The sequence below is a fragment of the Sitophilus oryzae genome, unplaced genomic scaffold (assembly GCF_002938485.1).
Source record: "Sitophilus oryzae breed Bouriz unplaced genomic scaffold, Soryzae_2.0 scaffold_1274_pilon_pilon, whole genome shotgun sequence".
In the NCBI taxonomy this organism is placed as follows: domain Eukaryota; kingdom Metazoa; phylum Arthropoda; class Insecta; order Coleoptera; family Curculionidae; genus Sitophilus; species Sitophilus oryzae.
In genome coordinates, this window is record NW_022145920.1 from 2,665,442 (window position 1) to 2,680,863 (window position 15,422).

Genomic DNA, 15,422 nt, shown 5'->3' on the forward strand with positions numbered 1-15,422 from the left:
ATCCGAAGATTGTTTTTACTTAAATATCAAGGAAAACCTTTGATTTTTCGCGGTCATAAGTTCTAAGGAACTTTTTCGAGTGTCGCCTTTGAGATAGAGAGTCGGTTAAATGGGGAAAGAATTACAGTTTTGTGAGGTCATAAATATGCGCCTTTGAGATTTAAAAAAAATCATGGCTTACTAGATATTTCGAAAAAAACAAATTTTGGCTATTTCAAAAATTGTCCATAATTCCATTATAATCTATTTTAGAGAAAAAGTTTTCAGATGAAAGTTGTAGATAATCACATCCCTAATGAGTTTGCGTTCTCCAAAGCCTGTCAAATTGTCCTGTCTAAAGTCTGTCATTTTTGACATATATGACACAAACATATGGGTTTTTTTAAAGGAAACCATAGTAGTTGGCCATGACTTCATAAAATGCGTCATTTTTTAAACGACATTTTTCAGCGATATAAGCTAATGTTGCGGACCCGTGTAGACTCGACCTAACCTAACTATATGTCCCGCCCTCAGGGTGCATCCAGACTATCCTAAAAACGGCGTATCGGCGTAACGGCGTAATGACCTTGAATCGATTTCCAGTAATTCTATTGGCTGAAATTTTTGACAGATGAATTTGACAGATAAAATTTCTGACAGATGAATTTTTCAGCCAATAGAATTACTGGAAATCTATTCAAGGTCGTTATCGATACGTCATAGCATAACAACGTAACGACCTTGAATCGATTTCCAGTAATTCTATTGCCTGAAATTTTTGACAGATGAATTTGACAGATCAAATTTCTGACAGATGAATGTTTCAGCCAATAGAATTACTGGAATATATTCAAGGTCATTACGCCGTTACGCCAATACGCCGTTTTTAGGATAGTGTGGCTGCACCCTCAGATGATCTTAACATCGCATAGACACCGTAATGATTCATTCGAAGTTTCGAGAAGAATCGAGTTCCACTGGGGAATGGAGTAGTACATACGAGAACAATCGAAACCTTCTCTATGCACCTAACAATCTATGGACTATTCGAGAAATCTTTAGCTGTGGGTACAAAGCCGGCGACTGGGGCCTAAAGAGGGCAGACATAAATAGACGAGTACAGTTGGCGCGCTAAAATTCAAAATAAATTCTTTCTAGATAAATGATGTTATATATTGTTGGTTATCTAAAATCAACTACTAAAGGATATTTTCCATTGATGCTTGTTCTATATTTCTGTATTCGGTAATCTTACTATACCAATAATGTTAAAATAATGATAAAGTGAAAACTAAAAATACTGAAACATTACTATTTTATATTGGGGATCTGTTGGTAATTCATTGTTTTTCCTAATGTGTTGTTCTTCAATGTCTTTATTGTTGATCACAAACTATTCGCTTAAAAAGCAAGGCAAGAACATAATTTACTTATTATTTTTAAAAAACTTGTTAAAATCAAGAACAAAGTCCAAACCACTGTCAAAAAATTCTTTATTAGTGACCGGTTTCGGCCATTCCAGCCATCTTCAGACTTTTGTCAAAGATATGTCAAAAATATTATAATAAATAATCATAAATTATTGAGTATTCTCTGTATTACAAAAAATCCTGAACAAACTTCTTAGAAATTGTCAATTTGTTTGCGTCATCAAATCCTCATAGCCTCTAGGCATGTCTTAATAAAATTACTTCATTTACTCACGCCGAAATAAAAAAAATAAACCCGATACTACTACGACTACATTATATTTTTAACTATTTTTACGTCCCACGCAATAAGGCTCGCAGTTGGCCAATCCCTGTTTACACTCGTTTTTTCTACTCTCCTTCCTCCAAATTATTTCAGATCCCCGGGATTTTTGCCCAATGACGCCAACAATCGTCTCCAAAAATCGCAGCCAGCTCGATGATGACTGTTATGAGGTTCTGGCCAGAAAAAGTTTTTAAAAATAGCTTTCGCGGTCAAAATTATTCGGGATCCTAGTAAAGAGAACTCGGATTTTTGCCATTGCTAGTAACTAGAGCTGCAAGATCGCAGAAAACTTAAGTCTTTTTTTGATTTAAATCATTTTATTGGCTTAAATTATTTGATTTTAAGTCATTTTTCGAAAGCTGACTTAAAAAATTGTGTATGCACTATGTGCGCGTATTTGAAGTGAAGGTTCTTTTTACTTCCGTCTATCTGTCTGTCCGTCTGCTCGTCTGTCCGTCTGAGGGTGTATCCAGACTATCCTAAAAACGGCGTATCGGCGTAACGGCGTAATGACCTTGAATCGATTTCCAGTAATTCTATTGGCTGAAATTTTTGACAGATGAATTTGACAGATAAAATTTCTGACAGATGAATTTTTCAGCCAATAGAATTACTGGAAATCTATTCAAGGTCGTTACGTCGTTACGTCGTATCGGCGTAACGGCGTAACGACCTTGAATCGATTTCCAGTAATTCTATTGCCTGAAATTTTTGACAGATGAATTTGACAGATCAAATTTCTGACAGATGAATGTTTCAGCCAATAGAATTACTGGAAATATATTCAAGGTCATTACGCCGTTACGCCGATACGCCGTTTTTAGGATAGTGTGGCTGCACCCTCAGATGATCTTAACATCGCATAGACACCGTAATGATTCATTCGAAGTTTCGAGAAGAATCGAGTTCCACTGGGGAATGGAGTAGTACATACGAGAACAATCGAAACCTTCTCTATGCACCTAACAATCTATGGACTATTCGAGAAATCTTTAGCTGTGGGTACAAAGCCGGCGACTGGGGCCTAAAGAGGGCAGACATAAATAGACGAGTACAGTTGGCGCGCTAAAATTCAAAATAAATTCTTTCTAGATAAATATTTATAAATCGTTTGTAAATAGTTCTTTAAGTCTTTTATCGTTATTGTTTTTGTTAATTAGTGTTAAATAAATTGTGTTTAAATAAATTGTGACTTTCTATCCACACGGAACCAGAGGAAAAACGTTAACAATCATTTTTTTTTTCGATAAATTACTGAGTTTAGATAGCCAATTCTTTTCTTTCTTGACTAATTTCACTTAGTTGGCATGGTATTTTTATTCTGTTATGATTTATCACTTATAAAAAGACAGAATAAATTATTAAACGGTTCTTTACAATTTACATTATACAAACTAAAACTTAAAAAAATAATACCACTACATGCACTTTAAGATATTCTAGAAAATGTTCAAAAAATCCGCCATTGTTTTGAGTACATAAATGCATCTTTTTAAAACTGAATTACTAGCTATTCTCACAGAACGACCGGTCGACTTAATTAAACTTCTCCCGTACCACCCCTTCCAGTGCCTCTCTTAATTCATAAGTTCTTTGGTAAACCTTGTTGTATTGTTAACCATATCGCATAAAAAAATCTAAAATGGGTGATCGAGGAGGTCCATGATCGAGGAGGTCAGGTGATCGAGGAGGCCCATGCAATTGGTCCACCTCTTCCTATCCCTGAGTTTGCATACTTATGATATACATAATTTTTAACATTTCTTTCATTATGGGGGAGGAGGGAGGTGTCATATTGAAAGTCCTGTTAGAACCACTCTTTTGATGCGCGAGTATCTAAATTTAACTTTTCTAACATCTTGAAAAACAACGTCTTGAAAATCGTTCTCTAAAAAACCGGCGCATATTTATGACCCCACAAAACTACAATTATTCTTTTCCCATTTAACCGACTCTCTATCTCCAATAGTTTCCCGGATACCCATAGAGAACATCGTAGAAAAGTCACCCTGTATATCTGGTATATAGGGTGGTGACAATTTCGATGCTCAACACTGGTATTTCGGAAACTGTAAGAGATACGAATTCGGTCAAATTAGATAATAGTTATATATATATTTTCGGGTTCCATTAGGGGCAGATCATCAATAAGGGGTTCAAAGCCTACCAGTTAAAAGTGGCGAACTTATAAAAATTCTGTATTTTGAAAGGGACTATAACAAAATATCAAGTGTGCTATATTTTTGGAAAGGTAATTTTAAGTTCTTTTCACTTAATTAAAAATATACAGGGTGTCCCCAATAAAAAATCAAACTTTCTGTTGATAACTCTTAAATTATTAACGTTAAAAAAATTAAGCATAATTTTAAACCATTAAATTCTATGTAAAAAAGTGCTTTGGAAATGTTTTCACAAAAATACAAAATTTTCCATAGAAAAAAAGTTACTGCGATTTGTTAAAAATGCATATTTTTGAAAAACACCCCGTAACTCATAAACGGTAACAGATATCGATGTGCGGTTTTCACCATCATGTTTTTGATAAAAATTGAGCATACACCGATATTAGTTTTCGTCTATCTCCTATAGAAAAGGGTGTTTCCATTTAAAATCATCGAATTTGACCCACCCTGTACAGCCTGAGTATTTGCAACTACTGGTAGATTTTAAAAGCCAAGAGGGCAATATTTAAAAAATTGATGGTCATAAAATTAATGTAATTTAAGTCTTAACTCAGATCGAAATTAATCAAGAAACTTTTAGCCGTAAAAGAAATGGCGACTGTACAAATGTATAATATGATTATATACTAATAAACATTCTTTCCCTATTTAACGATCAATATTATGTAGGCAGAATTATTAAAAAATATAAAATTTCATGACTTACATCCCAGCGTATTGATTTCATTTTTACACATGACGTCAAATAATGCCCCCAGCCCCTTGGCGACAGGTCCTGGAACCACGGTGGCCATTATACTGCTCCACCATTTCCAATCCATCTTCCGTGGAAATTATTTGATTGTTTATATTATATTCATGTTATTTTTTATTATTTTGTTGTATTTGATACAATAAAATAATGAAAAAAACTCATTGTTAAGTTTTAAAGCTCACGTTGAATAGATTAAATATTAAAAAAAAACAGAGCCGGACTTGGAATTAGTTTAAATAGATTGTGTTTAAATACCCGAAACAAAAAAAATATTAAATGTAGCATATCGTTGAATTCAGGTAACCGAATTCTTAAAAAATGCAGGTCCGTATTTAAAAAAATAATTTAGCTTATGTATCTCACAAATTATGAGCTAATTTGAAAATCTAAAAATACCGTCAGATAGCCTTGATAAAGTGGCTATGAGAATATGAAATTAGTTTTTTGATTTTCTAAAAAGTAACGACAGAAAAAAATATAATTGATTTTGAAAAAAATCCGTTTTCTCCAAATAACTCAATCTTTGAAAATTTTAATTTTTTTTTTGATGGCATCTTGGTGAACATCTCAAGGCGGCAACTTTGCCCCAATTTAACCATGTTCGTATCTTATTACGATTGCCGAGATAGCAATGCTCGTACCCCGAATTTGTAGCACCCTGTATACTATCAGTGGTATAGGTACTTTAATTGTTAAAATAACGTGTCTATAGAATATTCAACTTAAAACTAAAAGAACATACTGTTAAAACCTTTAATATCAAACTGATAGTTTTAATATAGAAAAGGGGGGCTTTTGCGGGGCCAACCGAAATACGCCAATTTTTAACTGACTCTTGGACCTGAACAATTTGTCAAAGAAATAACTCAAACAAAAAATTATAAGGAATTTTATGTAGGTACATTTTCTTCAATTTTTTCTATGTTCCATTCCATTCCTATTTTTATATTTTTGGGCTGCTCAATTCGTATCTGATATGGTTGGTACCAGATGCGAATTCAGCAGCCCAAAAACAAGAAAATAGAAGAAATCAAAACTACACCAAAACGTTCTCCGCTCGGAACCAACCCAACACAGTTTAAGGAGACTGGTTAATGGAGATAATTTTATACCGGGTGTCCCATTTAAAAGATATATGTTTGATTTGACACAGACTTTCTTACATCTACTATATTTTGAGACTGAGCCCATGCCTGGCGTATTTGGCTACTATTTGTTTTCTAGTTCCAGAAAATATAAACAGGGTGAGTTTTCCACGATGTTCTCTTTACGAACATATAATTCACGTTCATAGAATATATCTTGGAATGTGAAACGCACTTCTATATCACTTGAATAGGGTGGAACGTAATCTCTGCTATTCATGTGCCATATATGTTCCCAATGAAAAAAAGGAATGTGAATAGAACATTGTTGTTCTCCAAAGTTACTTGCTTCGCATATGAAAAGAACATAAATGTGCTATCTGGGTTACTATATAGTTATTTAAAAAAAAACAAATTTTGGCTATTTAGTTCCATTACAATCTATTTTAGAAAAAAAGTTTTTAGATAAAAGTTCTAGATAATCACATTCCTCATTCCTAATGAGTTTGTGTTCTCCGATATTTTCTAAAACCTGTCATTTTTGACATATGAAACAAACATATGTTTTTTTAAATGGAAACTATAGGTGGCCATGACCTCATATAAAGCGCCTTTTTATGAAGCTTTTCAGTGATATAAGCTATAATATGTTTTTTTTTTCGAAAAATTACTGAGTTATAGCCAATTCTTATATTTCTTGACTAATTTCACTTACTATTCTGTACTTCGTATTCTGTTATGATTTATAACTTATAAAAAGTGGGAAGATATTATTAAACGGTTCTTTACAATTTACATTACACAAACTAAAACTTTAATGAATAGTCCCCATTGAACCGACTCTCTATCTTCAGTAGTTTCCGAGATACTCATAGAGAACATCATAGAAAACTCACCCTGTATTTTAAACGTAAGTATGCAGGGTCTTTCAAAAAACATGTACCATCTCTCGTGGGGAGATTACTCAGATAAAAATAAGATTTATTTTTCATACCGACATAGGTCCGATTCTGCATTGTTTCGTAGGTACAGGGGATATGGGGTTAAAGTCTTCATTTTTTTTCGATTTAACATAATTTTCTTCCAATTGCTTTTATCACTAAAATTGAATGAAATTTTGAGGGTAAAAGTTACTATAAGTGCCACATATTTTGATTCTAAAAAAGTGTCGACATATTTACCAAGGACGTGCATATGGGTATTATCACTGGAATATATTTCTAAAAAAAACGTGGGCCACTGACTTTTTCCTCTTGTTAGCAAAATTGTCTAGGCCGTTTAATGCCGATTAAAATTGCCAGTTGTATCTTGATATTTACAATTAATAATACCATTAATAGCAAAAAAATAAAATTAATAAATTATTTATTTAATCTAATTAATTTATTACTAATTTTTATTAAAATTTATGATACTGATGTACAGTCTTACGGCAAATTCCCCCAAAAAAAATAATGATACTTTACACAATTACAACAGACCTATTTTTTAAAAGTTTTAACATCCTGTAACTTTAAAACATATTAAAATTAAAACTATATGAATTTCCGCATCCATGTTTATAGAAACTTTTTTTCATATTTTTTTGATGAGCAATCAATGAGTACCTACTTATTTAACATTTTGACTAGTTAATGACATTAGAAGTTTTTAAAGGTTGCTCTATTAGAATTGCATTAAAGCAAATTAATTAAATATCTTATGAAGAAGACCGAAATCGACAACTTATCAAGAGACAACTTTTAATCAGCATTAAATGGTCTACATAATTTTGCTAACAAAAGAAAAAAGTCAGTGGCGCACCTATTTTCTTTTTAAAAAAATAATTCCAATTTCCAATGATAAACCCATATGCACGTCCCTGGTGAATATGTCGACAATTTTTTAGCATTTAAATGTGATACTTATAGTAACTTTTACCCTAAAAATTTTATTCGAATCATTAAAAGCACTTGCAAGAAAATTATAATAAATTGAAAAAAAATATATTTTACTTCTTACTTTTACGACTTTTTAATGCCTTTTACTTTTTGCTTTTAGGTATTATACGACTTTTACTTTTATTTTATTTATAAAGACTTTAACCAGTATATATCTAAACAAGTCAGAATTGGACCTATGTTGATATGAAAAATAAATCTTATTTTTATGAGAGGAATCACCCCACGAGATGTGGCACATATTTGTTGAAACACCTTGTATACAGATATTTGTACAAGCGTGTTGGTATTCATTTTTATGGATTATACATATGCAATTTTAAAATTGTATTATACCTACATATACAATTTTAATATTGTATATGTATAATCCATAAATATGAGTACCTACACACTTGTGCAAATAGTTTGTTGTTTACACAGTTTACACAGCCTCAGTGAATTTACATCTGGGTATTTTTATAATTATTATAAAAATACATGTCATGAAATCATGTTCTGAATGGTCCTGACGTGGTACTGACCGATTTCAAGATTTAGTGCGTTTGTTTACACAGCCTGAGTGAATTTACATCTGCGTATAATAATCTGAGTGAATTTACATCTGGGTATTTTTATAATTATTATAAAAATACCCAGATGTAAATTCAAATTCACTCAGATTATTTACTCATTTTATAATAATTATAAAAATACCCAGATATAAATTCACTCGGATTATTATACCCAGATGTATGTAAATTCACTCAGGCTGTGTATTCTGTGTAAACTGTGTAAACTGTGTAAACATGGTGTAAACAACAAACGCACAAAATTTTGAAATCGGTCAGTACCATCATATAGCTTTTTCGGGTTCTTGTTATTACCGATTCTGAACCGTCCTAGAACTCTAAAATGAAATAATGTCTTCATATTTCCTTCTGCGCATACGCATCACAGTTCTAGGACGGTTCAGAATCGGTAATAAGAGAAACACGAATTAAGCTATAGTACGCCTTGGGTCAGTACCATTCAGGACATGATTCAGTACGTTAGTAAGTTAGAAAATTACTCACAAAGTCATCAAACACGAATGCCGTATTATTTTAACAAGGCGAATATTTATTATCAAATATAATAAATATTTAGAAAAATAATTTATATTTAGTAATTTTCTACAGGTACAGCCAGGGTACAGCATTTCCCCAGAATTGTAATCGTGAAAACATCTACGATTTAATACGAAAAATTGGCATCGTAATTATTTTGCAAAAAAAAGTTCCCAGGTACTTACATTATTTGTAAAATCTTGAAAGGAGAAACATGTAAATAATGATTCTTACTTATGATTTATATAATCTTATAACAAGAACACATATACTCATAATAATAACTAATAACGAATTAAAATGTCCACTGTACCTACTTTTTTACTTAATATTGATTAAATTTCTGATTGATAAGAACTCGATAAGAATACGAACAAAAATATTGTTGCGATCCAGTTTTAATTTTTGTTATAAAAAAATAGTTATTGTGAGTTTTTATTGGCATTTATTATTGTTATAAATATACCTATATATTCTTTAAAAAAACTTTAAAGACATTTAATATTGGCTTGATATCCAAGACATCATCTCTATACCATTGACTAACGGGTCTATACCAAAACCAGAGACCAAAACCAAATAAGGAAGAAGTAAGTACAATATATTTATATTTTGTTATTATATTTAAAATATATTTAAAACAATAAAGTTTAAAGTTTAGTTGATCGTCTCCAAAATGTCTCCAACAAAGATCGTCTCCTTTTTGCTCGGCCTACTTTATTTACGCGGAATCCGAACTGCGATCATCGGCCATATTAAGCTGTACGCACACTGGCGCGATCATGATCACGATCAGGGCACCGATACAGTGTTTGTTGTACACTTAAATCCCTCATCGTGATCGTGATCGCGGCCGTGATCACGATCTCCACGCGTCCGCGGCCAAATGTTGCTGAAGGATACATATGAGCCGTTTCACATTGGCGCGATCGAGTTTTGGAGACGAAGCGGCCTGGCGGCGTTCTATTCTGCGGTGGCGATCAGATTCACTTGTCGAGTTTGATCGCGTGATCACCAACCAACTGATAGGAATTTTCCGTTATTTTGTGTGTTTTTTCTTGTTGCAATTTAGAAATGGAGTTAACACAGCAACTAATTAAGGCTGTAAAAATACACAAAATTCTATATGATTTATTCGATCCAAGTTACAAAAATAATAGAATTGAAAATAAAAAGTTTTAGACAAAGTTGGAGTTGCAATTGGATCGGATAGTACATAATATATTTTTATTGTTTAAGTTTAAATATTGTAGGTAAATATTTAAGAACGTTTTTTTTTTCGGTATACATAATTCACATTTTTAATTTGTATATTATGTATACCTACAGGATAGCTCTATACATATAGGTACGGCGGTGAACGTGAACGCGTTGGTGTGTGCCAGAATGATCGCTCATGTTATTGCTGCCCTGATCGTGATAGTGATCGCACCAGTGTGCGTGTAGCTTAAGCCCTACCGACTTAACATGAATAATGGCGAGAGATCGACTGAAAGATATATCCGTTCTCCTATGGATTCTAACCAGCATGAATAGCCCCCATACACCAGAAGGCCCTGCCTGTAGATCCGGCCTTCGGACTCGTCCTGCAGAATTGGCCTTTCACTAAAAATATGAAAGATTTGGGTGAAAGGCCAAGTGCGCGGACCCGGCTTTGCGAACAGGCCTGCGAACTTCGTCTGCCGATTAGATCTTTCGACGTTTTACAGCAGTTGTGGACTGACTCGCGATCTTTTAAAGTTTATGAAAGTTTTAATCACTCATTTAATAGATTCGGTGTTCGGTGTTTTTGAGTATGAACAAAAAATTAATCCGCCTAGGCTTGGCCTCGCAAAGACTTGGTCTGGCCCACAAACGCAAAAATTAATTCCGAAAGCCAGACTTTTCTGTGTATGGGGAATGGGGACTATGGGGAGTTATGAAATTTTACATTACACTGTGCATTACACTTTTGCCATGGAACATTTTTTTTTGTTTGCATTCCACTTGAACAAAGTAGGCAACGTCCAAGGGGCAACGTCATTTTCGAATGGTGACGGAGTATATGGTGGACAGTTTAAATATAGACAATTTAAAATGTTTAAGTGCTGAAATAAAGAAGTTAAAATATCAAGGTGAGATTTTGTTTTCTTGAAGAAGTTATTTAAAAGTAATAAAACCACTATTTATAGAGCGTAGAGTGAATCATAATGATAACAGTTCGATTGGATACTAGGATTCCCAACTTGAGCATCGGCGATTCCGGGACAATTATTTTTAAGTTTTTAAATAATTGAAACAAAACATTAAATATTACCGAAATTCAAATATATTATATGTAAATGTGATTTTTTTGGTCCCGGCCAAGGCAAAATTTTCGCCTGGACAAACTTTCTGATTCCTGGTTAATCCCGGTCAAACCGGGACGGTTGGGAACCCTATTGGATACGTTCAATAAAAAGAAGGCTTCTGTATTCTGTACAATCAAACAAAAAGTACACCTGAGCATTATGTGACTGAAATTAACTATAAATTTTATTAAAAACACAATTAAATCGTATACTAACAATGAAAATGTAGTATCCCAGTCGATCGCAGTGCCTCTGCTGTCAAACCGAGGAAGCTGCTTAAAAGTGGGGACAGAAATTTCAAATTTGCCCATTGCCGATAAATCTCCTTTTTTAAGCCCTCCATAAGTGTGTTAATTTTTTATTCTTAATCTAAGGTGTTAATTCATTTGTGTTTGTCAAAAACTCTAACGTGATTGGTCGGGCTTAACAGTTGCTTGCTAGGGCTAGACACAAGTATTTTAACGTTCGCCCTAGCCAAGGATAGGTAAGCGGAATAGCGGAATATCATCCCTCTGACGTAGATAGAACGTATAAAATCATAGAATAAAAGGAATAGAAAATAAAATGCAACCGACAAAGAGAGATAAATGGACAATACAATAAAGAAAACACACATCAAACAACTGAAAACTACGCCAAACTGACGCCATATACTATAAACCATAGAATAACTAACTGAATATATAAACAATAAATTACACAAATGAATATCGATTCGGAGTCGGACTGTGGGCAGTTTTTATCCCTTTATCTATGAGTGGTATCATTCCTATGACGTAGTAGATGACGCTTTCGATAATGGCGGTTCGAGTTACGCTTTACGAGCTTTACGAGACAACCTTACCTTTTAATAACCTTGCGCCCTAGCAGCAAAAAAGAGACACTATTAAACTCTATATATTGGATAGCCCTAGCAGCTGTGGCCGTAAAAAGAAACCAAACTTTATCAATCGTAGAAACAGAGATATAGAGTTTGTACTTCTATATCTCTGGGTAGAATTTATTCTTAATCTAGGGTGGCTGTTGGACTTAAGAAAACGCGGGCCATGGCCATAAATACCTATCAAACGAGAAGAAGAAAAAACAAACCAACCTTAAAGTTTAACACGCTCGCTTTTTTGGCAGTCTTTAATAATATATTAGCAAAATAAAATATATTTTTAAAAATGTCTAAAGTAAAAAAACAATTGGCTGTTAAAAGCAAATCAACTGTCTTGAAGAAAAAACTTAAAAGTAAAACCACGCAACCAAAAATTAAAAAAACTAAAATTAAAGTAAAAGCAGACAGTGATAGTGAAATCGAGGATTTACTAAATAATGAAGTTTTATCAGAGTCCGAGGAAAATACTTCTTTTCAGCAGAATACAGATTCCGATAGTGATAACGAAGTAGACGAAAATTTATTAACGCAACAACACAAAAGCGATCTTGAGAAGCTTAAAAAAACTGATCCGGAGTTTTATAAATTTTTGCAAGTACAGTGTTACATGTTATTATTGTTTAATATATTTAGTTATAGTATTTATTTTTAGGATAACGATAAAAAATTATTGCAATTTTCACTATCTGATGAAGAAGTTGATGAGTCAGATGGGGGTGAAGAAAATGTTGAAGATGAACTTGAAACACTACATAAGCCCAATGAAAATTTAGAAGTTGCTAGCGATGATAGTGATTTTGAAGTGGAAGATAATGAAAAGAAAGAGGAGCATGTTATAACTTTAAAAATTATAAAAAAATGGCAAACCGATATACTTGTTGAAAAAAGCAATAAAACAATAATTGAAGTGATACAAGCATTTCATGCTGCGTTAAAAAGAGTTTCAAGTGATGACGAAGAAAGTGAACCAGCTAAATATAAAGTAGAAGGTACTATTGCATGCTCTAACTAAGGAAATGTACCCTCATCACAAATGGAAACATTCTCTCTATTATAACCAATGACTAAAGAATATAAGGACATGTAACGCCCCTATACGGGCTGCAGCAGAATTTGTGACCTTTTTTTTGTTTTGGTGGCAAACAATGAGTCATCATTTGGTCACCAGCGACAATTTTAGCGATTTTTAATAGTTTGTGTGTAGTAAACTTTGTATAAACTTTATTACAATGGTGATTAGTTGTTCAGCTTTCAAGTGTAAAAGCAGCAGCGATAAGAAAGAGGCAGGAGTTACGTTTCATAGGTAAATAAACAGTCCACTCCAACTTTTTAGCGTTTTCTTATTGAATTCGATAATTATTCTTCAATTAACATCTATATGTACTTGATATGTGCTATACGTCGATACTAGTTTTGTACCTTTTGTTAACATTTTAATATGTTTTTTTTGTAATTAATTAGGATGATACACCATAGGCGTAGTCAAAACAATTATCAAAAAATATAAATATTGCTTCAAACAGCTAGGTTAAGAAAAATATGTGCCACGGCACTGTTTGGTGACATCGTCACAATTTGTTCTCGGGTGTTATTTGTCCTTGGATTCTTTAGTCATTGATTATAACACTAGTTAAAAAATATCACTACTTTTAAATAGATTAAGATTGTTCATTTCAGTAGGTGTTAACATTGTACATTTTTAGCTTCATCTGTTTTTAATGCAATAATACAAATCTGTGTAATAGAGTTGGGTCCTTCCATAAGAAGATATTTAGGAATCCAGCATGGTTCTAAACAGCCTCCTCATAAATGTAAAAAATTTAATAAAATCAAAGGATCTTTAAAGTTATATCTAACTAATTTATTAAAGGTAGCTATATGAAAAACATAATTTTAAAAAGTACATACTAATATTTATATACTTTTAGTTGTTGCTTGGAGTGACGTCATCAAATATTCAAACAGTACTTTTAAAACATTTACATTACATGTGCCCAATGTTAAGTTCTTATACAAATTTAACTAAATCTATTTTAAATAAGTTAATAAAATTGTGGAGTTCTGCAGAAGATTCTGTTCGTGTTCTAGCTTTCTTCTGCATATTAAGAATTGTCACTAGTCAAATGAAAAGCACTTTGGATATGTGTCTGAAATCAATGTATATGGCTTATGTTAAAAATTCAAAGTTTGTCAGCGTTAATTCTTTAGCTCAGATAAATTTTATGAAAAGATCTTTGGTAGAAATGTTTGCTCTAGATCTTAATGTGGCATATACACATGTTTTTCTGTATATTCGTCAGTTAGCAATTCAACTACGGAATGCTATAACAACAAACAAAAAAGAGAATGTTCAGTCAGTATACAACTGGCAGTATATTAATTCTCTTCATTTATGGGGCATCTTGTTATCTTTAACCTACACTAAACAACAAATGCAGCAACTGGTTTATCCATTTATACAAGTATGTCTTGGAACGTTAAAATTGATACCCACCACACAGTACTTCCCTTTAAGATTTCACGTTACAAAAATTTTAATAAACTTTACAAAAGATACCAATGTATTTGTACCAATTTTACCATTTTTACTTGAGGTTTGTATATTTAGATTTGTATGTTTAATTTTTCTATACATCAAATTTTTCAGGTTTTAACTTCCTACGATTTTGATAAAAAACACCAAAAAGTATCAATGAAGCCTTTAAATTTTACATGTCTGTTAAGAGTATCTAAATCACAAATTCAAGAAAATGGTTTCAAAGATACTGTTATAGATACAGTCTATTCCCAACTATTGGAATACTTGTCAATTATATCACATTCTATCAGCTTTCCTGACCTTAGTTTAATTTGCATGTTGCAGATAAAACAGTTTCTAAAAAAATGCAAAACAGCTAATTATACTAGAAAAATGAAACAAGTGCTAGAAAAGATTGAACAGAACTCACAATTTATTGAAACAGAAAGGTCTAAACTCACATTGCAATTAACTAATGCCAAACAAATTGAAGGCTGGCAATCCCAAATAAAAACAAAAGGTACTCCGCTAAGTCTATATTATGAAACATGGAGTAAGATGAGAAATACTAAAAAGAATAAAGAAATAACAAATAATGATGCCTTGGCTGATTATAAATTGCCAACATTAAAGAAAGCTAAAAAGAATAATACAACTCCAAATGAAACTGATGGGCCGGTGGAACTATTTCCTAGTGATTCAGAAGAAAGTGAAAATCCACTTGAGAAAAAATCAAAAAGAGGTAAAAGAGGCGGTAAAAATACAAAGAAAAGGAAAATTTACCAGGATAACGAAGATCTATCTGATACTATGGATGTAAAAGATGTTGTTAAGGATATATCTGTTGATGATTGGTAAAATAAAATATTTTAATTTTTTACAATTTATATTTTATTAACAAATTTAT

The 15,422-nt window shown here is 32.5% G+C and overlaps 1 protein-coding gene across 1 annotated transcript; it reads left to right on the forward strand.

Annotated features, from left to right (window-relative positions):
- Positions 1-12,180: 12,180 nt before the first annotated feature.
- Positions 12,181-15,404, forward strand: LOC115874353 (nucleolar complex protein 2 homolog). Its single transcript, XM_030889474.1, has 5 exons — positions 12,181-12,592; positions 12,650-12,986; positions 13,701-13,867; positions 13,926-14,591; positions 14,645-15,404. The coding sequence occupies exons 1-5, from the start codon at positions 12,284-12,286 to the stop codon at positions 15,371-15,373; spliced, it is 2,208 nt and encodes a 735-aa protein (XP_030745334.1). The 5' UTR covers positions 12,181-12,283; the 3' UTR covers positions 15,374-15,404.
- Positions 15,405-15,422: the final 18 nt, after the last annotated feature.